General features: G+C 42.7%; 1 protein-coding gene across 5 annotated transcripts in view; it reads right to left on the bottom strand.

The window, feature by feature from the left end:
- The window catches only part of LOC113168028 (IQ motif and SEC7 domain-containing protein 1-like), an 80,137-nt gene that overhangs the window by 34,814 nt on the left and 18,402 nt on the right, over positions 1–26,921 (bottom strand). For 3 of the 5 annotated variants that reach the window (XM_026369070.1, XM_026369064.1, XM_026369065.1), the window contains exon 3: positions 25,918–26,025. In XM_026369070.1, coding sequence (XP_026224855.1) covers positions 25,918–26,025 — 108 coding nt within the window. Of the gene's footprint in view, positions 1–2,978; positions 3,048–13,454; positions 13,589–25,917; positions 26,026–26,921 lie in introns of those variants that run through there. The other 2 variants (XM_026369066.1, XM_026369069.1) reach the window with 2 other exon arrangements.

The following is a 26,921-nucleotide window of genomic DNA, read 5'->3' as shown; positions in this document are numbered from 1 at the left end:
TGTCAACCTCTAGATTCTGCAGCACAAGGCTAAATCCACTTGTAATTACACAGTAATGAGCAGCTGTCTTTTCATCCGTGCCTGCAGGAATTTGTACGTGAAGCAATCTGCACATGTAACGGCACCACCAGCACACCGTCTATAGCCAGTTGTGCATGTGCAAAACTGTGCATAAGGGCACGAGGACCACAAGATTGAGTGTATATAGGAGCTGCAGTGCAGCAGCATGAGCTCATCACTCTTCTCCCCCTCACCCTCCCCTCCTCCTACCCCCCCTCCCCCATCGCACACCCTCCTCTCGCTTGCCATTACATAAGTTAATGCAGCACACCCTCATTATTCTCCAGGCAGGCACTGTGAAAAGATGCAAGGGAATATGTCATCAAAAGTAGAGTGACAGCGAAAAAAAAAAAAAAAAGCCACAGAAAGAGAGTGTCTGTTTTTCCCTCTGAGCTTTCACTGATCACAAAGAGCAGAGTAGGAGCTACACACTGTTTGGCCATGTTTCAACCGTACATGCCGTATTACATGTGCAAACAGGAAGACATTACAGAAATAATACAATTCTTCCTAACGTATGCATTTTTATTTGTAAGGCTGCAATTTCTCCTCGTCAGTAAACACCCACAACATGAAAAGCGCCCTCTCCAGGGGACAGAATTGAGCATTAGAGTAAACAAACTGGCTTCTTCAGATGATTTGCATTTCAAACGCTGTACAGCTTAACATGAACAGTGTAGATTCTTCAGCAGAGGTAATGTCCCTAAATATATTCTCCTATAATGTCGCAGCCCTGCAGCATTATGAGGTGAAGCAACAGTGAAATTGTAGTCTGTTCTCAAACCTTTTCCTTATGGTCACACCACATTAGCCCCTGTATTACTGTGCTGTAGCCAGGCTATGAGAGAAAATTATTCTTCTTAAAGATAACATAAAAAAAAAGGCGATTTAACTATCTTCCAACAGAATCGCTCCGTGATATACACAAGTATAAATTATTCAGTGGTGTGTGGACACTGACTGCAACTTAAGCATAGATCAGAAGAAGCCTGTGCATATCAAGTGTTTGAGATGTCAGATAAAACCACACAAGGCTGAACCATATCAAGCTGTTATTCTGGTCATAGGCACTGATAAAAAAAGAAAGAAACATCCATAATGATGCAGCACGCTGCGAGAGCCAGCCAATGGAAATAGCTGCAGAATACAGGTTGTTGCAGTGTTACACCTATTTTCCACTGGATAAGCATTTGGACAAGCATAAGTGCAAAGATAAAATTTACAAACAGGTGAGAGGAAACATGCTGAATCAACTCTGAACATTTATATTTGGCTTCAGCACTACTTTGTGTGACTTTAGTCCAGTTCTGCAAAATAAATAAATAAATAAATTGAAATCTGCATTACAAAAAGCACACATTGCTATGAAGTTTTTTTTCAGCTATTTAGACAAACACTATCCGGAAGCCAGAGAGCCAGTCAACCTTTCTGATGAGGCTAATTGCAACTCAAAAGCTACCATAACTTGTAATAAGTTTCTTCACATCTCCATCATCCTGACATTTATGACCAGAATACGTCTTCGATCCTAGACACGTCTAAGGTTTTCCACCCTGGAGAGTTTTTTTTTTTTTTTTTTTTTTAACTCACCACAGTGGAACTGCAAGCTTGCTTTGGCAGGTTGCGTCTATTCCATTACAAGAAGTTCCTCTTAGCCTCCCCCAAAAAAGACCTCACTTGTCATGTAGCCAGCGTAGCGAAGCAGGGGACCAACAGAGGGATCAGTGCCTGGTCTAATTTGATCTATGCCCATGATGTTGGATCACCTACTCTCCAGCGATAGGTTCAGTTCAAGGCGCCACCTACTTAGGCTATTGTCTCCAGGGTTATGTCCTGTTGCAGTCATTTACCTGTCATTCCCAGCACAGGTCTGTCATAAGGCAGAACCAGTGATCCACACGCTTGGGAGCCACACACATTAAATAAATAAGGCTCTTGTCGTTGCACTGACAGAACTAGAGACGGATCAAATGTACCCTGTTGTCTACTGTGTCGCTACTAAAATACTCCTGTCGCAGTCAGACATACACACGTTGCCTTTTTACCTTTTTACCTTCATCTCTCAAACATTTTATTTTAGTTTTCTTTCACAATATATCAAAAATGTGGAAAGTAAGGAGGAGATAAAAGGAAAGTGACAGTGGACTCTGTGGTAATGAGTGTATTATGTATGCATGAAGCTAATGCTACAAAGTTCTGTGATGGATATTTCAGTTAAGAATCAGCAGTACAGAAGTGTACGTTTATTTTTCAACTGTCCCATGACATTAAGGCATGCACTTATTAAGTCTGCAGGATCTGCATGAGTGGCCCGTAACAAGCTTACTGAATGAATTAAATGTTGATCCAACCACATCAATGAGACAAGTTTCAGAAAAGACATGATGACAGGTAGCTGAAAGAGTGGAAAGAGACATAATAACGAACAGGTCAATCAGCCACACAATCCCATGACCGTGACTGTATATAGAATATAAAACAAAAGGTAAAATATTTTCTATCTTTCTGTTGGTTTCTGTGTTGATTCATTAATAGATTTAAATGAGAACGTTCCTGCTATAGTCCTCTATGGGATGACAAGTATACAATGATAAAAAGGCTTAAAGGAGATAATAGAGAACACCACAATTATTCCTAAGACCCGTATAATAAAAGACGTGTCCTTGATTATGTAGACTGCACTGAAAGACCTTGAAAATGTCTGCTATTTTCCTTGTTCAGCTATGTTCCAGTCTTAATATAATTCCATGGTTTAAGAAAGGAAACCACCAAGCTTGTGCATATAGACGGGAATGTTATTTGATCAGTCAGACGTAAGAAATATCTGCACAGGATCCTGCGGTCGGTCAGAAAGACAACCACCACTTACGCAGCACTCCCCTGCCATCAACACTGGTTTGTGCCAGATGGTTTCCTACCTGATAGTTCGGCTGGAAATGCAGTACTTCCACATCGCATTCCACACAGCAGTGACATCACCGGAGGCATCAGACATGCCCGAAAAAAAAAAAAACACACACACACACAAAAAAAAAAAAAAACGCACTTGGCATCGAAAAAGTTTCAAAAACACAAAATTGCACAAACTCCCACTAAAAGAGCTAGAAGGAGTACAGTCTGTGTTCACTCCCTTCTCGACCACAAATTACACCCTACATCCTTCACTTTCCATAGAAAAGCCACAAAGAAGTTCATTCTTTTCCTGCTAAAGTTACTTTATCTGAGCTTTTTTCGAAGTTCTCCCTGCCCCAGTTTATGCTGGGCTTAGAGTTTCTGCTCCAGCAAGCTGCCTGATGACCAAAGAAGGTAAAGGCTCAGTATATATAGCAGAAGAAAATCATCCCTCTTCTTAACAAAAGCTCTCCACCCACAACGAATCACACACGAGTCCTATTTCTCCGCTCTGCAGACAATCCTTCTTTTTTGTTCCAGAGCAGTCTTTCACTCATCTGGTGCCTTCCAGGATACATGCAACCCAATGGTGACGGGCAGGGCCTCTGCTCTGTGTTCAAAGTCTGCTTGTTTATGTGAAAGTGACAGAGACAGAGAAATAGAGTGATAGAGATAGAAAGGGAGATAGAAAGAGCACGAGAGAGCCATCAGTCCCCGAGTGTGTGGTAATACTTGGGCCCATGTCCAACAATCACACTGCTCTCAATGGGAAGGCCATGCAGGAGGGAGGGTGAACCCCAGTTCAGCAGCTGGGAGAGGCTGTTTTGAGCCATTACACTGGCCTTGCTTTAACAGCTCAGTCTCTGTCCTATGGCTCAATCTGAATATGTTACACCGAAGCCAGAGAAAAATAATGAGTTACACCCAATGATCAAGATATTCCAGAAACTCAGTGGAAACAGACCCGAGTTGTTCATGTATCGTGTGTGGAAAAACAAAATCACAATGGTCCTAAATAATTCCTGAGTCAGACACTGAAGACCAGATGTTAACAGAAAAAGTAATTAAGTAGATCGCACACATGAAATCTGTGTTTAGAGATAATAATTTTAAATAAAGAAAGAGTAAAAAAAAACATCTAACTGAAAAGATTTTTTTTTTTTTTTAATAAACACTTTATCATTTCATATAGAGGCAGCGCCTACAGCTGGGGGATTCCCTGAAGCCTACGTTCAAAGAAAGAGCTGCCAGCTTAAACTGCGATGCATTATTTATGAATTATGGACATACTGTATCCTCACCTTCAGAATACTAACGCTTATGACAAATTGTGTTTATAGATGTGTGAATGCATTAGCATACAGAGCTGTGACAGGAGGCAGGTGCCTTTGATTTTCACAGATCCTGGATCAATGTCTTCACACCCGCATCAAGCATCTGCACCACAGGATGCGCATGAAGGGAACCACTGCTAACATAACCAGTCGGATCTTCATGGTGTAACAGGACATTTATGGCACAAAATATTAGCTCTTTTTATTTACAGGTGCAAAATTAAGGTGAATAAAAGGCCCATCGAAACTAAAGCACCTTTACCATTGTGGAAAACTCATTAAACTCTCGCTCTTAAACATAAAATGGTTGTTTTTTGTACCAACCAGTTCACTGTGTATGTCTACTTCATAAGCTGGAGTGAGCACGTGGGACATGGAACATTAAATATCTGTGTCATGATAGGCAGTAAAGCATATGAGGTTTATTTTATGGTTTCTACACAGTAGCGGGGGAGGGATGTAATTTACATTGAGTCTTTTTAACATACCTGGATGCTGCAAAACACCAGTGAGTGCCACTTCATAGCATAAAAAAAAAAAAAACAATCTCCTAGTTGTCATACTTTACATCTTGCTTATTTACAGTGTCACCAAAAGACAGATTGTCATGTTATGGTGAGAGACGAATAAATCTCAAAACACACGGTAACTTCATTAAATGTAGATACCAGACCTTAAGGATTTCAGAGCTGCAGAGCTAGACACAGTAATCAGGCATAGATTATGCAGTAGGTGAAAGTTGAATGAGAAGAGGTCCCAGTGGGACAGAGATGAATGAATTCAGCCGGAGCCGGCTCATCTCATTCTTTTCAGCAGTGCCAGCGCTAAACAGACAACCGACACAAACAAGATCATTCTAAGTGCCAAGTTACTTAACCAACTGCTTCTATAAAATAAGAGCCGTAACCTGGTTCACTCGGAGAAATCAATAGTGGTTCAGTCTGCTCACACACGCCCCTGAGTAATGTCTCTTTAAGACAGCCAGCATGTCAGCATGCAGAGCCGGGCACCACATCAGTTTCTCTATCAGTCAGCCAACTTGACGAAAGGAATTCTGAAGCCTGTTTTAAAACTTACTGATTTGCTTATTTCAATGCAGGTAGCAACATCAGCTGGCTGACAGCCCTGTGCCATGATTACATACGAGTTGCTAAAAAGCCAACTTTTAAACATACCTCTTATAAAAGTTGTTGTGTGGGTGCAAACACAGCACATGCCAGTAATCCAGGCAAAAAGCTTTGAACTTCCACATCCTCAGCTCAGACAATCAACAGGGCAGAACAGTAATGGGATCCAACAACGTCAAACAGCCACCACAGGCACAGGACCCTGCTCATTTCTTCAGCCAGTGAAGCCCTGGCATGAATGCCGGCTCCTCTGGAGCTCCAGCCTCGCCGCTGCCACTGGAAGACAGCCTGAGTGGTTTTAACCCGCCCAGAACGATCACATCACTCCTGGAGCTGTCTCAGTCATCAGCAACCCAAAAAGCCAGGCCTATCACGAACTCTCGGTAGAATTGATTTGGACCCGGTATTAATGCTTGGAATCCAATGCCCAAAATAAGAACTATCTTGGCACTTCGGCTGTGTTTCAGATCCTATTCAGGTCAGTCAGTCTGTCCTCTGTGCCGGTCCCTCAACACAGCGCGTCAGCCCAGGATCCTCTGAGACATCATGGCTACAGCCGTTGCTCTGCACCACTCCAGCAGGCACAGGTACTGGAATGTGTAGGAGCGCAGAGACGAGGAGGAATCCTCCAAAACTGGCTAATCCCTGATTCAACAGGGATCATTAATGGCCTCCTCTTCCGTCTCCTCCTCTTCTGCATGCAGATATTAGACAAACTTTTGACTAGATCTTTTCCCTCAATCTCAGCGTGGCTCTCTCTTCAGTCTACAGCACCATCCTTCTCCTCCTTTTCTCCTTCCTCCAGTAAAATCCATGAACCTTCTCTCCTCCTATCTGCTCCTCCTGATCTTCTCCCTCTTGCTCTCTCCGTCTCCCTCTCTCTCTATTACAGCTGCTGCCATCCACACAGGACCTCCCAGAAATGTGCCGATTCTGGTTGCTGGGCAACACTACCGTACTACTAAAGCTTCGCATGAAGTCTTGCAGAACAACCAGTGATTGGCTGCCTTTTCAGTGGGGAGGGGCTGCTGAAATGTTGTATGACCACATGAGTTTATACATATGCTTTGTTGAAATAAATATGAGCTTCAAGTGTCCCCCCCAGTTCTGTTAGTGTGTAGTAAAGGAAATTAAATGCTGCTTTATTTGACTCATCAAGGTCACGGGAGCATCACAGAAAAGATAATTGTATTATAAGCAAAAAGATTGTGTTCAAATTGAATTTCTGTGTATAAAGAAGCCAGTGCGTTGAACTCAAAGTGTGTTTTCATTAGAAGCCTGGTTAAATGAGCAGCAGCTATAAGACACAGACACATAACACGTTGCTCTCTTTTCTTGCTGAGAGGGGGGGTTTTGCATTTGAACACAAGCACAGCGCTGTTCTTTCTCTGCCTGAGATGCAGTGCCACGCTGCAGTGCCACCCAGTCCCAGCAGTCATGGGAAAGGGGTGTGGAAGGGCCTCTCATCAATATTCAGGCACCGTCAGTGCTGGTCCAAACACACAAACACTGAAAATAATGCATATTTACACAAACATGTCGACTAACCAGACCCAGACCACGTGCAAATACTATAATAATAAACAAGTATGTAGTCATGTGTGCACATATTTACACTTTAACACACTAATTGGCATGAACAGAGCGCTTTTCACACACTTCCTAGCACAATATGCAGTTCCTCTGTTTTCCCAAGCTAAGCTATAGGAAGGCCAGAGCAGCACAAAGGCTGCCAACTAAGAGACTGTGTGAACAGCAGACATTGAGGGATTAATCCACCTATACAGCATTCGTCAGTCTTTTGTCACAACTCGCCTCCTGATTTACCCACATCTCATAGAAAATTACGACAATGACGGAGTCGTTCATCTCTGCGCTTCATTTCAATTTGGCTTGATGAAAAGCTGCCACCAGCTTTCACAAGTTGACATTTCACATTCTCTCCCTACATAACAAGTGTGATTATCTTTGTGTCATTTTGGCACCGTGAAGCTCAAAGAAGTTTCACATCATTTGTGGAAAGTAAAAACATTTACAGCAAATTACCAGATATTGTGTAGAGATATGATCCAATGCTGGAGATAAAATCCACAATTCCACAATTAAGACAGTAAGGAGGTAAGCGACTGCACTTAAAAAAATGTTTGTTCTCGCCGTTTCCAAATGCACATTATGTCTGTTATTCATTGCGATGAGTTACTCATGCGGGTCATGGCAGATGGAGAACCCTTTGAGTTCCCTCTTTCTAATTCATGTGATGTTGCCTTCAGTGGTGAATGTGGGTGGAAATCCCACTGTTTCTGTCAGCAGAACACACCAGAGTCTGTCAAAGGATTCAAGCACGCATGACAGGCTATTATTTGTTTTTGCAGGGTAAAGAGCTGAGCAAGTATATGTACAAGCACAACAGGATATGATTTAATGAGTACATACATACGCAGGCTTGTTTGCCACTTATAACAATGCAAGTTCACACATGCAGATTGTCAGCATTTTATAGCGTATGAAACCAATAAAGGCCAATGACAATGCAGAGGTCAGAGTCAAGGTCAATTATGAAAAGAAGCCACATAAAAGTACCAAGCATGTAAATCAATGTGACAGATATTAGATTAGATTAAATAGATACTTTATTAATCCCAGAAGTAAAATCCTTTGGTGCAGTAGAAATCACACAGAGAAACATACATACACACGCAGAAGATAAAAGAAATAACACAGGAAAAAATATACATCTAAACATAATAGAACTAGACAGAAAACAAATGTAACCTTACGTTGCACACAGTTAAATCTACTGAATGAAACAGGCAACTATTGAGCATCCTGTGTATGTTGAGATGATGCAATAATCATATTTCCAGTGTTCCTGACCAAAATCCCCATTACACCACTGACGGATCAATATAAACTTATGTTTAGGTATCAAAGGGCTATATAAGACAAGAAGGCCATCCATCAGCCACTCAGCCATCAATATGAATAAATTACCTCATGTTAAAAGCCTTGTCACAACAATTTAATGTCTCAGAGCTGCCTCACATCATACTGTAGTACACAGATACAAGGTGTTAATGAGCATTACAGCGCAGGCAGCAAATGACCCAATCACTGATAAGCTGCTGTAAGGATTTTTACCATGACCTGCTCAGAGCGGAAGATGTGCTTCTGGTTAAGCTTATGGAAGAAAGTGGTGAAAACAGGGAGTGGATTGAAACGTAGTGGACAGGGAGTCCCACCCGGGCTGCGCAATGCATTTGAGAAACAAACAAAAAGAACAAATGAAAGATTATAGAAAAACACAAGATAACAGCTAGAGGTTGGCCTTACAATGATGACTGTAACCCATGACCTGACCCTATCTGTCAGGCCTTCTATCAACCAGATCCACTCAAAAGAGGACCAAACAAAATAGCTGACAAAACAAATATATAAACCATCATAGATTATCTGTAGTGAAAAAAAAAGGCTAATGGGTAATGTAATGTATGTTACGAAACATTATGATTTGTTGTGATTCATTAAAAAGGAGAGACCATGAGCGTGTTTGTGTGACGGACAGCCATTGTGAAAAGATGTGTTAGAAAAGTTCACCCCCTGGTGGCAAACCGGTGTAGCTTCCATGCTTTCAAAGCCTTACAGCCAATGGGGTTGATGTGATTGTGGGAATGAGGAGTCTGACAGGCATGCTGATTTGCTCAGAGTACATCAGCACTATGCATAAGGGCCATTCATTCATTTCTTATGCATACCCCATTAGAGAAGCATTCAATACACGGCAGACCTCAGCTCTCTAGTGGTCAACTCGAAAATCCCTACACAAGAACCATCTGTGTTGTTGCATCATTAAACACAGTTTCTGACTGCTAAATGCACCCGAAACCGAACATCAGGGATGATATGCGTGAAGCTAAACTCTTTGCATGTGCATTTATGATATGCTACAACAGTTCTGATTTCTCGTCTCTATTTGGAGTAAGCAGAGATGTATCATTGCTGCTATCTGACTATATGCAGAGAAAATGTTACAGAGGAGTTCTGAGGGGATCAAATTGCATGAAAGAGCAGTTACGCACATTTGCACCACAAAGATAGCGCTGGACAGATATTTCGCAAGTTCCCTGAAAGTAGTAGCCACGCAGATCATAGGTGGAGGTGGAAAAAAAGGACAGAGCAGAAGAGAAGGAGGGCGCAGAGACAGCAGACACCCTCCTCCAGGTTTGGCTTTGTATCAGAGGAGAAGGCATCAGCACCAGCAAACAGCAAGGTGAAGAAAAAGAGGAACAAAAGGGAGGGAACAATCCTCCGTGGCTGTTTGAAGGTAAATCCCATAGCATTTAGTCTGCAAGTTACCTTGAAGTCCTTTCATAACCTGAGGCTGGAACTGATAAAGAGCACCATCTTCCCTGTCAGACAAGGTACACCGAGACACGGGACCACAAGCAAAGCGCACGCGTCCAACACAGCGGGGTGTTTTCATTGAATATAGTGGAAGTCTGCTGCAAAATAGATACAGTGGCTGTATGCTCTTTTATAACTGTATTGCTCATATTGCCAATGCTGACCCATCACTGTGATTACCTGTTCACTGACAGGATAAGCACGTTTTGCATGAAAGAAGCATACAGCACACAGCACAGACAGAAAATCCAGAGTTATAGAAGCAGGTATAAAGAAAATCTACCATATAACTGAGTCATTCTGCACGCACTCTGCAGAAACAGCTCCAAGCGTGACAGTCGCACCTTTAATCAATTGCAGAACAGATAATCTAAAAACACAAAAATAAGAATAAAATCGAACAGCATGCTCAGTGATGTGTTGGTATAGTTGTTCTTATATAACATTGTTGCTGATATACATATTCTCATATCTGTTTTTATTTTTGCCAGAGGAACAAAATGTTCTGGAGATGCATCCTTTTCTGATGCACACGTCTCTCCTCTGCGCTGTCGCTTCTGATGCTGCTATTGGCAAAGGCAGGGGCTTATTATGGGCTGCTTCAAACCACAAATGCATCAACACGGGCTACTCCCCAGAGGAAACTTTAACTCACTCAGATGAGCCCCTGAGAGCCCAGCAGCTCCCGCTGGTTTGATAATCCTTACACATGGCTGAAACGGCTCCAGATGCATGCTCAGCCAATGAGAACTCAGTGCCAGCCTACAGATGTCCAGCTGCAAGACATTCAGTGTGCAAATGACAGCCCTGGAGCTGGCCAAGCTCAGCCTGAGTCAAGTTTGTGCTATTCTGCTACTGTACCATTGGTGGGGAAATTGTACTGTGGGCTGTTTTATCGATCCTGCGCATTGTGCAAGAAGTATTTGATGTAGATCATCATGTGATCTTTTATTGTAAACTCTATTGTGCTTTGCTAGTCTATGAACATGTGGGAGAGGACATTGTCTATGTGTCAACGTCCCCCTATCTCTCACTGAGAAGAGATTAAGCAGTTGATTAACAAATGCACTCCTTGGCATAAAAACTACACTAAGAATCACGGAGCTCAGATGTTATGATGTCCACTTTACTGAATCACAGTAGCTACTTAAGGTAGTGGACAGCCAGTGAAAAACAAAGAGTTATAATGTTGACAGGCCTGTACATCCACACAGCATGTATCCCTGCTTTACCAAGTGACTCACTGCCTGCCCTGTAGCATTATGGCCCCGTCCACTGATGCTACAGTATACTGTATGAGCCGACAGGATGTTCTACACCATCCTATGCGCTGGCAATAAATTGTATGTGGTTGTTTTCGTGTGCAATAGCAGGATGCATCCCACAGTTTCTTTTTTCTAGTGGAGGCATATTCTGAGCTGTGCTGGCAGTTGTCTTTGTGCACTCCCTCAGTCTGCAGACTCTGCACACTCTGCTGTCAAAGCTCAGCTCGGGCTGAGGGTGGAGGAATGTGCTGTCAGTGCCTTACAGCTCTGGTGACGCACTCTAGTTTTCATCAGCACTGGCGTCACTTGAACAGGGGCATCACATAAAAAAAAATCTCTCAGCCAATGATGGGAAATGGGCATTTGAGTAGTAAATGGCTTTACGGGGTGTATGCCCTCTGAGAATGAATGACATTATCGCAATAAAGGGTAAAGTCAATTCACGGCTATTGGCCACCCTATCTGTGCAGCGTGTGCTGACTACAAGAAAGTGATAATGACATCCAGCAAATAATCATAGCAGTAAATTCAGATTCATGACCAGTGTCTTTTGTTGTACTAAATCACATGATGTGTGTAGCTTTTATGCCGATTTATGCAGTATGGACTTACTTATCTCCTTCACTGTGGCCCAACAGTACAGTGCTCTGCACCAGTCAACAGTTTGACAACTATTGACATAAACTCTCCGTCAACATACTTTTACAGGTTTGGTTATTTACTGTAAATAAATGTCATATTTTAACTCAAGGCAACCTCTGCACCCGTTTAGGCCAGAGTACTGAAGTGTGGTCTACTTAAAGGCCGAGTAAGCCTTCGTCAAAACCCAGGATATCCTGCTCTTCGCCTTCTGTGGCACAGCATTAGAATTCCAGAGGGACTGGGGCCTGCCAGTGATGATGAAATGACATTTACAACAGGACAGACTCATCCCGCTCCAGCTGCTCATTAAAGGAGTATTGGCCAGATACTATATGCCTCAGTCTGTTTGACAGACAGAAAAGCCAACATAAGAATGTCAATCTGCAGCACATCCCCTCTGTTCCCGAACATAACTGAGTGGAAATGTTTCACAAAGTCGTCAATTTGCACCACATTTTCACCTTCCCTCAGCCCTCTCATGTGACTTTCTGTGGTTAAAGCTTTCCTTGGCCTTAACCACAGAAAGAGCTTCAATTGCCTGTTGTGCAAGGACAGAATCAAACATGCAATGAAATTCCAATTACTGCAACTCTGCAGAATGTATTTGTGCATTAATGAGAGCTGCACAGGTGGAGGCAAGACAGAGATTTAAGACAACGAATGTCAGTGGCAGACTGGCCGTGAAGGTCCCAGGGGAAACCCATGAAGGTCTCATATGCATTAAAATTACTGATTCCTATATATGGCATTAGATCATAGCATGACAGGGTAGTTTGGCTCAATATTAAGCACCAGCTGGTAGGTACATGTGTGAAGTATGCACAGAAAACACCAAGAGGGTTGTGAGGGAATCAGGGCATCCAGAGTGATGCAGACTGCACATGCTACAAAAAGGAAATCTAACTTAAATGTGCCTCTGCAGAGATATAAGATAGCAGGATGCTTGTTCAGCTAAATACTAAAAGGCAAAGGTGAAGTTTGCACAGAAAACTGCTGTGCAACACAGAACAACAGAAGGCGGTTCCAAAGGAAAACACAGTTTGATTTTGTGCACCTTTCACAGCGTCGGGACTGACACATGACTCGCTGAAAGAGGGATGAATGCTTTCCACACAGGACTGCAGGACTCATCGCCGTCCCAAAAATAACAGCTCAGACCCAGCCGCATTTTATACACACACACACACACACACACACTCCAGCAACGGCGCACATAGACACTGCAGCGATCACGCACAGGAACACACTCACACCCACAAATATACGGCAGAAGCTGCGAGGAACTCGTGTGCCCAGTAAGAGCTGTCACAGCATCATCCAGAAATTAGTCATTTCTCCCAGCCTCTAAAACCATCGCTCATATGACTCTGTTGTGGTTTTAGTCATATTGTAACGCTCACAAACACAAAACACTGAGGTTTCCTCACTTTGTATAAATACACATGGCATTAATTCATCCTGGTGAAATTCTACCATCTCATTCACACAAACAGGTTCCACCTCGCCGCCCCTCCCCAGGAGAGAGGCACTGTTTACTAGGACGACAGGATGGGAACACGAGAGAACAGAGCAAGGTCTGGATGCCATACGTGACTCAGCAGAGACACTGGAGAGGTAGGCACTTTGTTTTCCACCAGCACCCACTCGACTGCTGTCTCCATGAATGGGAGCTACACCCATTCAGTGTGTCTATCCGCCTACCCGCCAGGATTCGCACTGAACATGCTACTCACATGTCATAGAGCCGGTAACCCATGGCAGAGCCGGGTCTGCTGGAGTGGGACCCGGGGTCTCGCGTCCGCCTGGGATCCGTGCTGCTCACCACGGCACGCCATACGCTTGGTTTGTCCATCCTCGATGCTAGTCAATGGGACTCGATGGTGGGACGGCGTGCGCGCACAGGCTCACTCTCGTTCACTCTCCCTCTCCCTCCCAGTCACAAACATGGGCTGCCAGAGAGCAGTGTGTGTGATGTAACAAGGAGCGTCCAAGAAGCTGGAGGCTGGTGGGGGGGGTGATGGTGATGAAGGAGGGAGGAGGAGGAGGAGAGGTGTTTTAGAGCTCAGCAGCTTAAGGAGGTGTCAGTTAAGCACAGGAGAGGAGCCTATGTTTCTAAAGCATAGCAAATGATGAATTCGTATTTATTGGTGACAGTGTCAGGGCAGGCTGCTGCACAAGCCACTGGAGAGCTACTGGGAGATTTTATTGGCCCTCATAAACACAGAGTAGCATCTGAATACGCCTCTCTCCACCCTGTTATGCGCTCTCAGTAGTACAGTCCTTAACCGGGCCACACGATTGGCTCCTTGGTCTCCATAGAAACAGGAGGATGTGTCAGAGGTAGGGCTCATTATCATGCCTTCTCTCTCCCCTCCCTCCCTTTTTTATTTTCACTCTTCTCTTTCTCTCTCTCTCTCTCGCTCTCTCTATCCTTTTTCATTTCTCTTCTCCCATACACACCCCTTTACCCTCCTTCTCCATCTTTCTCTCTGCTGGCATCAATGCACATTTCTCTGTAGTGTCTTTCAAAAAAGATAAGGCTTTTGAGTCTAAGTAGGAACAGTCCAAACAGGTAAAGATGCTGCTTGGCTCCAGTTAATTATGTCTGCAGCAAAAAGGAAACACTACAGACCTAAGACAGATGGAAACGTTTCTAAACGATCAGGTAGAAAATGGATTCAAACTGTTTTTCCACAGTTCTGGTCTTTATGTTGACGGACAGGCAAAGTTGGAGAAAAAGAAAGTATGTGGCTTGCACAGACATTGCATCATGTGCAAGTGAATGCAAAACCAAAAAGGAAGTGTGAAATATTAAGCAGAAATAAAGCGATATTACAGAAGATTCCTTCGTAATTCCGAGGAAAACAGAAGTTGGCTGCAAATGTGGGTAAAAATGAGCACAGATTGTAGGTGGTGTACAGTACACTGTGGCTCCTGACATACAAAAATAGACGGTACTATTGTTGACACCTTCACCAAGTAACAGCCTCCAAAGTGGGAACAGTAAACAAGCAGAAGTGTCTACTGGGACGAGCTCTCATCAGAACCCTGCACACGTCTACACACACACAGCGGGCTAGAGACAGAAACCCTCGGCCGATAGCTCACAGTATCCAAAGGTGTATGTGTTTCATCTCAGCCAGACTTGATGGCACACAGTAATCAAGTCTGTCTGTGCGCTTAATGCCAAGGTGACTATTACTGTCAGACCAGCGTCTTACTGTTAATGAACTTAGTTGTAGTAAAAGAATTGTACACGTGCATCATTTCACTGTAACTGCACTGTGTGTATCTACCTTCTAATTATCTAAGTGTGTTGTGTTGCTGTTCCTCAGAGGACTTTCTGTTTGAGCTACTTCATGAGCTTTATTTTACCACCAACATCGTGTTACTTCATATGTGATGTGAAAACATGCAGGTTGTCAATAAATTCACCAAGAGTATTCATGGACATGGGTAAGGTAATAACCTCAGGGCAAACCTGATGTTCTTAGCACTGTTAGACAAGGCGCAGAACTTGACATCTCTATTCAATATTTTCAGTTGCTGAACACTAAAATTGCAGGCCAGCACACACTGACACCAGTTAACGTATCGTTCACTAGAAATACTTGTAACAAATGAGAAGTCATTGAACACAAAGACAGGTAATTAGAGGGGTGCTCCTGTGAAACTCAAACACAATTCAGTCGAAGCCTGACATGTAATTTAACCCACACGCTGACTTATTGACCAATTCACGTGCTTCTTCCTCAGACGTTCACGGTGTGCGTTTGGTTGTGCACGCACACTGAATGGTTGTAGGGGGAGGGGCTCTGACATGGGTTGATGGTGAGCTCCATTCGGTTCACTAGTGAATGTTTATCAGCGAACCCCAAGAGCGGTGTTAGCAGTCAGGGCACAGCCACAGACAGAGGAGAGGAGAGGAGCACGACGGCCTTTCAGAGTGACAAATAACCTTAAATTCAGCAATACGCTTTTCAGCACAGCACCGGAGGCTGTGACGCATCCACACTCGCACACATACAGTACAGAACGAATACATCCACACACACACACACACACACAATTACAAACGTCGAAGTTGCCTATTGAGGCCCCGCTCACATCAGGACGTATCGCTTTATTATTATGTGACAGCATATGAACACACACACACACACAAAGCACAGATACAGCACGTACATACAGTATCTGCACACACAAAGGACACAGACTGTATTGAGCTATCACCATCAAGAGAAATGCATACTGATGAGTTCGAGCCAATCTGCCTCATGTTTGTCCAATTGGAGAAGGAGCCAACTGCAGAAGCTCCAGAGTGAGCGCCAATCCTTTAAATGTAGGAAAACTAAACGGCCTATAGAGGATGAGGGGGAGTGGGCGTCTTCATTTAAATCTTAAAGAGCTGAGAAAAAAAAATCCAAAGGACAGATCTGATCTGAGTCTTACACTAGACAGACACTATTCATAATTTCTGCACTGTTACTGCACATTTTGTTGTGCTGCCAATTTATTTGGAAACAGAACAACACACCATTTCCCACACACCAAGTGAAAATATTTTTTGAAAACGAACTAATCTCTCATTGACGACAGTGTTCACGGCTGTTGCTGTGGCAGTCCAAATTGTGGTTAGTACACCTGTGGTCCCACAGTTCACACTAGATTTCATGATAAAAACATAAGTCATAGGTTAGGGCAAGCGTATAAAACCATTACTAAAGTTCAGAGTGTTTCCAGGAGCAGAGTGGACGAATACATCATCATTTAGACTATTAAATAGCCTAAATAAATTGCACTCGCTGTTTGTTTTTGTCTGATATACAGTGTAAAACCTTGAGAAACTAAATGAACCGAAGAAGCAGCAATCCAATCCATTAATTGACTGAAGCTGAAGCTCTGGAGCTCTTCTGTGTCACAGCACCGTTTGCCTGGTTAAGAAAAAAGAAACCCAAGAGTCGCTCAGGTGGAACTGACAATCACACGCCGCAGAATTTCCTGACCTAGCTTTGTTTCTAGCTGAATTGACTGCCAGTCTCTGCCGAGTCGCCTTAGCTGATCTGAAGACAGATAACAGAGAGATGTAAAACTGCTGGAGGTCACAAAACACCGAGCTCCGTACGGACCCGATCTAGTACTTTATGCTATCAAAGTGCATTTTGTCTTGAATCTTATCAAACCTTCACACAGTATGTTCAAATTGCAGCGCTGTGTGTCTGCACAATCCGTGTGCACCGGTTGGATGTGTCTGTCCCAAACAGTGGGAAAACATGATTGTGTCATCATACGAGCCACTCTGCTCACTCTGCTCTCTCTGCAGCTGTCCCGTCTCCTCTAACGAGACTTCGAACTTACCTTGAATCACATCAGAAAGCGAGTGACTATGAGAGAGATAAATAAAAAGGGAGCTGACGATTCTCCGCAGCAGTAGTAGCTGCCAACCACTAGATGGCAGTGCATCACCTGTTCTGCATGAGCGACCGCCACGCTGAGCAAACCCTCTTCCTCTCAGGAGGGTTCTAGTCAAGCAAGAACAAGTGAGGAAGAGCAAATGCTGCACACTCAATTTCACAACATTGACCAATCACGTGCGGATTTAACAACTATTTGTAATAGGGAAGAACATGACGGTGCACCAAGTTGTACGAACTCACCTACACATGCACCGTTTCATCACAACAACCCACTGTTGAGATGACGAAACATCACAACCCGTGACACTCGCAGTTATTTCAGCTTTGTTATGTTCTGCTTTCACAAACCCTATAAAACCTTTTGTTCCACAAAAATATTTGTCTAGCCACTCCAATTAGTGTCAACGGCTGGAAAAACTGAACTCCCCTGAGAAACTGACCTCTTACTCTCTGCTTTGCCGATGAGAGGTGAGAAGTTTAGTCCCCCCCCCCCCATGTTTTTCCATGTAACAACAAAGCGCAGCCTCTCTGTTGCTCTCTGGCAGAGGGCACAGCGCTGTGCAAAGACTCCTTCTGTCACTGACTTGGCCTTAAGCCTGAGAACATCAGAGGCCGAAGACAGACGAGCTTTTCATAGTGGGCTAAACAAAGAGCTGCCTCTCTGCCTCAAACTGTGAAGTACACACAGAGCAGTTTCTTGACCCCTCAGGCCTCAGCTGATGCACTTTGCTGCCATCGCACCCCTTGATAAGCCGATGTCAGCAATACCGATGCAAAGCTATTCTAGCCTAAACACTTGTCACACACATACACCTGCTAATGTCAGGAAGAGGTAGTCTGAAAAGGCACCCTGATAGTTTCTAGCCTGCATTCAGGACCTTGTCTAGCTATGTCAGACTTCACTGATTATTGTGACATCCATCATTTATCTTCATCAACTTGCCTTGACTGTGCCCAGCTTTCCATCACACCATTTTGTGCTCCAATAACGAGTTAATCTTTATTTATTATAAGTACCCTCTTCAGTCTTGTGTGCTTATATTTTATGTTTAGACTGCTTGTGAATCTTAAGTGAAAAGCCAATGAGATGGTGATTTAGCAAATGCTACAACATCAATACAAATCCAGAGTTCTTTAACATGTCTCCTTGGTGCTTAATATGGGCCATGAAGAAAAGAATATTTATTCTCAAGATCACATCTCTCTGTCATCTACGCTTTCTGCCACTCATTCAAGGGAGATTTCACCCCACACACAAATAGATCACGCAGTCAAGCAGCAGCAGCAGCAGCATCTTGTTAATATCTCATTGCACATACAGAGACAAATCCCTCTTCTTCAGTAATAGAGCTGAAAAAGCAGCTGAGGAAAAAAGCGATCATGCTCTCCAGTCTTATTTCCTGGTGAAAAGTGCTCTCCTACTTGCTCTCTCACCTCATCCCTGCAAGCCCTCTATCGGTTCAATACAGAGCTATGGAATTGCAAATACCTCCTATCAAAGTGGGAGATAGATACAAAGTGCTCATAGGCCCTTCTGCCTGATATTACTGTGGCATGGAGCTGATGAAAGGATAAGCTAAGTGAGAGAGTCGCACAGTATCACTAATCTCTCACTATATCTAATTTACCAGGGGGCGCAGCAATGGGTAATAGAGTGAAAGCAGAGCATACGGTTAGGAAAAGAAGAAGAAAAAGAAAAAAAAAAGCTTTGACGTGTTTTACTGGGCTCCAGGGGCACTGCTTGTGCTTATATCACCTCGAGGCTTTCAAAATCACGCTCATGTCACACATGATCCTGCCTTGAAATGTAACACCTGTGCACTGTCGTGAGGCATCTAAGTGTCTTTTCATTAGAGCTGCAGGGATACGTCGGCCACGGAGACATCATTCTTGTTCAACCTTGACTGAGACACCAACTCATGCTGGTACACAGGAACACAAACAGTAGGTACACATGTCCAGAGACTCATAATCGGTCCACTCTCTCTCCACCCAGCCTGCTACACTCCACATCACTTTGTCCAGCACTTTAGATGGTCGTCGTTATGAAATAACAATAAATAAGAATCTCCCAAAACGTACTAATTAAGAAATACTTGAAAATCTCTGACTGGTTTGAAAATCTTTAGAAGTGAATGTCTCTGCCCCTTTCAGTTTGAAATCCAAAAGTAGCCACATAATGAAAATGAAATAAGAGAATGTTTGGTGATCTGAATTTGACATCAACACAATAAATGAACGTTTGTTGTGTTGATACAAACCTGGCAAATTTGGAAGAATAATTATGATTTTAAAATGAAAATATATGCGGTGTATTCTTGGGTTGCAGGACTATGATTGATTATCACACTGTGATACATTTTGGCACAGCATCCACAGACAGACGGTCTAAATAAGGCTGAAAATTCACATGAAATATGCTCACAACTAAACACTGGCCCTCTTTCACTGTATTGTGTCATGATCCAGTTTATGTGCGATTCTGAATATGAAACAATAAAGGCACAGAAAGAGAGAGAGAGAGAGAGAGAGAGCAGGATCAGCATCAAAACTGGGTGAATTCAAATGGACAAAAGCCTCACATTCATCTTTTTTTTAACTTAAAGTTAAAGCAACTTATCATAAGCAACACTGCCTGTGCTCTCTCCAGAACCGAGACACGACTCCAGTGATCCAGCTCCACGGCGCGGCGAGGAGCCTGTAATTAACTCTTGGAGAATGTGATGACGAAACAGAAGCTGGGAACTTCAAAGACGGCCGAGAGCTTTCCCAAGAGTTCAAACACATTGCGGAAGTGGGCCCTCTGTTTCATGGGCCTATTAAATCATTGTGCAGTTGTGATTTCCCATCTGGTGAAATCCAAACTCCTCAATACTAAGAGCAGTAAATAAAAATAGCCAATAAAGAAATTATTCATACAACTAGCTCAGTTTTATGGGAGGCAGAAGGCACTTTTTATTGTTGCTTTTTTTTCCCCTCTTCCTCACAATAACTGCCCCTTCAATTACCAAGGACAGTTTGTTACCACATACAATAAATGTTTACTGTGCTTTAAGCCCTTTTCTAAATGACCACGGATATTGTCAAACCCTTACAGTGAGGGAAATGCTGCAGTGGAATATAGACAATAACAGCCATGATGCAGGGTTTATGACTCGAGATATGGTAATACTTCTCCATTTCTACTGCATGTCTCACTTGTCCACCATATTCACCCCCTGCAGCTAGATCACAGCCTCATGAGCTGCCTTCCTGGCTCCGACTGCCCGTAAATAACCTAGTGGCCGTTTGCAGCAGACAGGAAGGACATTCCCAGGAAACAAGAGGCTCTGCAGTGGTATTATTAGAGGTCACAGGTTCTGTTCTGAAATAGTCATTCACCATAATGAAGCTCATAAGGCATCTGAATTATTTATAGATGAAATGGATATCCAGGTTCAGATCTGTTCCACTGGTCAGACGTCAAATCAGATCCAGATACAAATAAAAGGGAACAGTGCAATATTCACAAGCGTATGAAACCACAGGGAACTTAGGATATGGAGGTAAATGACAGCCTGATGTTACTTTTACCTACATAAAGACCCTGTGTGTGCTAATTAATAATGTCAGACATACTTTCTTAATTGGGGAGATACGGTTATGCTTATGTCAAATGAAAGTCAGTGAAAGAAAACAGCAGGAGTGGAGCAGATGTTCTTTCAGGAGAAACAGAGAATATCTGGAGAAAAAAAAAAAGCATCAAAAGAGAGTCGTGAAGTGAGGGAAAGGGAGAGAGCGAGAGAGGGTTGGGTATTTAAAAAGCATTCATTCAGCCTTGAGCTGGGCTTGATCAGTGCAGAGAGGTCTTAACTCTGGACAGGACTGAACTAGAAGGCAGCTGCAGGCGATGAATACAGCAGGCAACACCCCAATCAGATAAAACCTGCTGATAGTACCGAGGAACTGCCACTGATGACAGAAAGGAGAGGAAGCTGTTTTTTCCCCCCTCTTGATGACGTCACCTACAGTATTTCTACATCAAAGCTGGTCAAATGATTTTTAATATGGTGCATTTGGTGCTTTTAAGTTGCAGTCACACGTGTTCAGCTAAATTCAGATTCTATGCGCCTCACTAAACTGCCTCACAATAAGCTGCTATCCTTCATCCATACTGGCCTGTCTGACTGCTCCACTTTCACCTTCCCTCAGCCCACAAAACACACCTCCTGCATTCACTTCTCACTGCTGCACTGCACTCGAGACACAACGGTCATGTAAAGATAGTAAGAGCTGAGGAGTAGTTGAAACAAATCAACCAGAAGACACAGCAACAGTAACAACAGACACAAAGAAAAAAGAGGGGATGTTTTTCACAACGGGTTTCCTTTCATAATGGACTCCGACTCAGCAGTGTGGGAGAAGAAGAAATGGAAGAGATCATTACAGAGGAGGACACTGAGAAATAATTGTGGCTGAAAGGGAAGGGTGGAATACAAAAACAACGAAGAAAGTTTTAAAAATGTGAGAAACCCTCATAGATATGAGATGAATTCAACATCATGACTAGAAACAGTCAAACTAGCTGAACGTATGAAAATACATGTAGAAACAGAGGAAATGCGGTTTTAAAACGGAAAAATAGGATTCAAACATCTGAAAATACGATTTAAATATCTGAAAAAAATGTTTTATTTTTGACCTTTATTTGTTTGCTCTGCATATTGTTATAGATATAAACAGTGGTTTCTTAAGTAACTAGTTTCAGTTACTCCGGTGCAGTTTTGAGGTACTTGTACTTTATTTAGTTATTAGTTAGTATTCATCTTTTATGGTTATTTTACTCTAGTACAATTCAGGTGAAAATGTTATACCTGTCACTCCACTACATCCGTTTGGCAGCTTTGGTTACTAGTTACTTTTTGCTGATGTAGACTCTACTAAACAATGTAATGTACTGAAGTTTTCATCAGATCTGTGTCTGTGAGAAGCGTGTCAGAAGTCTGAACTCAAACGCTGCAAAAAATGACCTGAAAATCTAAAAGGACAGAGTTGAACGTTTGAATAACAAAATCTCAAAACTTCGAAGAAACAGATTTGTAACACTAAAAAGAATTACGGACATTTTTCAGACTTTTAATTCTTCAAAAGGATGAAAAGACAGATCTATAAAACTTAAAAAAAATAAAGCTTTCACATATGTTAATCTTATTTTCAAATGTTTGAATCATATTTATTAGTTTTAAAACCATATTTTCCACCTTTCAACATGTATTTTTTAAACATTCAGCTCCTAGTTTCAGTGTTTCTACTCTACGCTTTCATCTTATACACGGACTGCATAACTAATTTTAAAATTGATGGCCAGCATGAAGCCCCAAAAGGTGGGTAAATCTAAATCTATGTATTTTTGCAGGTCACAGCAAATTCATGCTTAGCATCTCAAACCCAAATAGATCAAGTCAAGATTTATTGGCAGCTATTTTTAAGAAGTGCCAAAAGCTCTCTAATATGAGCCTCAATAATTAGCCGGTTTTGTGTTGCCCATTAGCATTGGTCCATTGGTTGGACAGCAATCAGTATCTTTTATGATCTTCTGCCATTTCAAAGAGCCAAACAGTACGATTCACAAATGTAAACATGCAGAGGCACAGCCAGTGTCCACAAGTAAAACAGCCAATTGTACACGCACATAAACACCATCAGTTGGTATCCACCCTTCCCCCTCCACCCTGCTCTGGGCTCTACAGGCTCAGCTTCACTGCCAGCTGCTGATTGACTCCCAGTGAGCAGTGTGGGCAAGTCGATGTCGGAGAGACAAGCAGCTTGAGGAGCATGTTTGTTGATTTGATGTGGGTTATTGTGATAGAGGTCGCCTCTATCGGTAGAGGTAATCCACCATCTCGGCTTTTTGTTCAAATAATCTACTGCACAGGAGGTATCACTGCACCAGTGCATTAACTGGGTAACGGTGACAGTGAACTCGTGTCTGAGTCACAAACATTTTCCTAACACATTTCGCTGTCCATGGTGCTGAATCTACATACAGAACATTTATTTTCCTCCTCACCTGGTTGAGGGTTAACATCACAATTGAGGTAAAACTTGAGGTGTATTGTTTTGTTATAAAATATTTGCAATTTAGTCAATAAAATGAAGCTAATGAAGCATTCGATAGAAATGATTGGTATTGTTAAATTAAATGTTATTGCTTAATTCATCATCGTAACAGTTATTTAGTCAAATAAATGAAATAAATTGCACACAAACCCTTTAGTCTAAACATAGACTAGGCATTTATTTTAACAAGCAAGTGATTTTATTTAAATCATTAAATATCGCCACGCTTACAGTCGTGCAGTACATTGATCAAATCCCCTGCATCATGACCCACACTGTATCACCAGATTCTTACCAAGCTCCTTTTTAGTTAGGCTTAGTGGCAGAATAATCACAAGCAGCCACTGCATCATTAGTTAACTACACTGACTCGTATGGGCACATTTGAGCACAGGAAATAGGCTATAAAATCTAAGTTATTAAAATCCCTGTGTAACACTAAGGTCGCAGCCACTTCTGCATGTAATTGCTTTGCTGCCGGGGTAGAGAACAGAGAATAGCGGAAGACGGCAACAAAGAAGTACAGGGCAATGTAAGAGGAGTGCAAACAAGAAAGAGAGGTAGCAAAAAAACAAAGCAGAAGCACTGATTCAAGTCGGTCTCTGGGGTATTTTTCTGCTAGTACAGTCTAGCAGTCACTCTTCTTGCTCTGAATGCGACTGGTCATCCCATGAGATCGCCCAAACTCTGGCGTTGAGCACGTTGAGCGAGCCCGTCTCCGCAACAACACGGCGTCAACGCCACAAAGTTTCCCCCCCATTAATTCCTAAAACCTTCCTTTAACTCTCTTTCCAAAGTCAGCAGGAATTACTGAAACTTTTAGACAACGACTGCTTCGAACCATCAAACAGACGTCTCAAAATAACACAGGCTTAAAATAACTGGGCTGCAAAAAAACAAAATGCAAGTCACGTTTTCTTCCAACAGACAGTTCCTACCCACAGCTACAAAATGCTTCCTCAAATCAAAGTTTTATTTAAAGTAGTCTAATGTGTTCAATCAGAACATCTGAAACAAGTGGAGTGATTCAGCACACTGCAGGGCATGGCACAGAATCAAAGATGGCAGAATAATTAATATTTCACTTCCTTCCTTCCTTTTAATGGCACGCAAAAAAAAAAAAACAGCCATGAAGATCAATCACTCACTGAGAGCCTCACACCGCTGCAGTGCTTCAACAGAGAATTACTACTCAACATTTTTTGTCATTTTTTTTTTCCAGATATGATGTGAAAAATGTTGTTTTCTAGTCGCTCCGGTGATCTACAGCGCCTACCGCCATAACTGCAATATCCTGGGTTCAAACCTGGGTCAGGATCTTTGTCACAGCCTGTCAAAGCGAGCTTCTACTCTGGCAAAATACTTAAAATATATAAGATGGCCCAAAAAGAAAAAATAAATTAAAAAACAGCAGTTAGCGAGGCCTTGTGCTAAACATTGCAAAACTTTCAAACAGCCCTGTCTTTTCACATTTCTGCGTACGAGTGTGCGTTTGTGACCCTCGCATTGAGGGCATGCATGCCTTGTTTGTGCTGCCCACTCACATTCACTGTCGTCCTTCAAACACGCCAGAAATGTGGAAGAAGAAAAGAGCTAAATAAGGACTGAACTGTCTCTAGAGTATTCTCCAAAAATAAGAGAAGGATCAGCAAAAATGACCTCCAACTCCAACCTCTACCTCTCGCACACCGTAATAAAGCAGTCAAAGTCAAACAGCTATTTGATGAGGGCGCGCTCGCTTTTCACTGTCGTCGTTTTGGTAATTAGCTGGTTGAAACGGTGTCTGTGTGAGATGGGTAAACCTGAGCACAAACGAACAAGCACCGCTGAGCCGGAGAGGAAAACACTCAACCTCCAATCACAGCCGTCGTCTTGTTTACAGTCATGATCCATTTAACCTATTAGCTCTCAGCGGTGCTCGAAAAACGACGTACAGAGCAGCACTCACGCACAGACAAGTGAAGCGCAAACGTGTGGGGTATTAATCAGCGAGAAATAAAACCCTCTTCATTTACAGGAGTCTAAAAACAACCCACAGATGTTCCTACTCATCAAAAAAAACGTCTCGACACTGCTCTTTAAAAATAGAACACGCTCCCACTATGCACTGGGATTTATTATTGGGCTGCACATGAGCCAAAAGTAGGCTATGGATTAGAGACACATTGCTTTGTTTTGTTTTTTTGGATGATGAAGCACAAAGCACTAGAAGGCCACTTTGAAACTCTCTCCAGCTTTTTGGAGCCGCCCAAACTCTGTCCCCAACGATGCAACGGTGCATCACTTCTCCCCGTCTGTTGAGAGAGACTCTCTCGAGCTCTTGCTCAGCACAGGCTAATGGGTGAACTGTCAAATTCACAGAGATCATCTTATATTAAGGCTAAGTCTGATGATGTCCTCCTACAGTGTGTTTGTGCTACTAGAGTTGATTGTACGCATCAGGGAAACTACATTGCAGCACTGAAACTGCTGTATCACAAAACGCTGATGACTGGGGAACAGCTGCGAAGACTCAACATTAGGACAGGGCGAAGTCTACAACTGTCAGGCTGTCACAGCCAATGAACCTACCACAGAAAGGCTAATGTGATCTGTGATGACTTTTAGACATCGACGAGGCCGGACCAAGACATGTGATAAACATTTAGTGCTTATGGAAAAGAGAAACATCTTACTGTACCCAAAGGAAGCAGACTTCCACTTGCGGCAGGGGGCAACTCTCCTGCAGCCGGCAGACACTAATCTCCCTGGATTTTCGGTGACTTCGACAGGCAGGGAGGCATGTCTCCTACAGGAGGAACAAACTGTATTACAACAAAACACACTTCTCTCAGGTTGTTGACATAAAAGGACAGGCATGAGAGACACTTTTCAATGTGAAACAACTGCTTTGAATTAAAACCATCCATTTCCCTCAGAGCTTTTCCACTGGGGGTTTGTGACTTTGATGTTTCTACCTTTGTGTACTTCTCACCATTTTGGAAAAGTACTGCTTTGTAATTCTGTCACATCATGCATGTCGAATATCAGCTAATATCAAGTTCTGTTTTGTAACTTCCTCTTGGTCTTCACAGGAGAAAAAAAACGATCAAAGCTTCCAAAACATGATACAGTGAGTTTCAAACTGCTAACCAAAGAGTTCGCACCACAACACACAATATTACGTGAGAGGAAAACTGAGTTAAGTTGGTGAAGCATGAAAATATTGCTTAGGATGCATACTAGTAACTTGTCACCGTAAAAAAATAACATACTACATCTTTGTTTCACGGTCTGCAGATGAAGCCTGGTGCATTTACTGTGAGTGACATTAGAAACTGACATCTCTTGCTCCCATTCTAATAATTTTTTCTTATACGGTTTAAGACGTACTACTAATATATTATGATGGATTGTGAGATGACGTGATGTAATTAACTGTACTTTGAAAAGAGTAGTAGTAGTAGAGTAGTAGATAACTACTATTAATATACATTGTTTATTTTACCATACACTTCTTTTAGTCAGATTCTGGCTCCATAGAGAACCGTTTATTCGTTTTTAATTTTGCGAACACTGGCAGGCACTGGGGTAGAGGTTACTTTGTTGTGTCTATGTGACTTCATAGTTTGTGCTCAGTGTTCTGCAGTTAAAACGCTTCCTGTCCTCTGCTGATCATTGTTGAGACATTTCTCATCTCCTTCC

Source organism: Anabas testudineus, chromosome 7 (genome assembly GCF_900324465.2).
Source record: "Anabas testudineus chromosome 7, fAnaTes1.2, whole genome shotgun sequence".
Classification (NCBI taxonomy): domain Eukaryota; kingdom Metazoa; phylum Chordata; class Actinopteri; order Anabantiformes; family Anabantidae; genus Anabas; species Anabas testudineus.
This window is presented reverse-complemented; position numbering and strand designations above follow the sequence as displayed.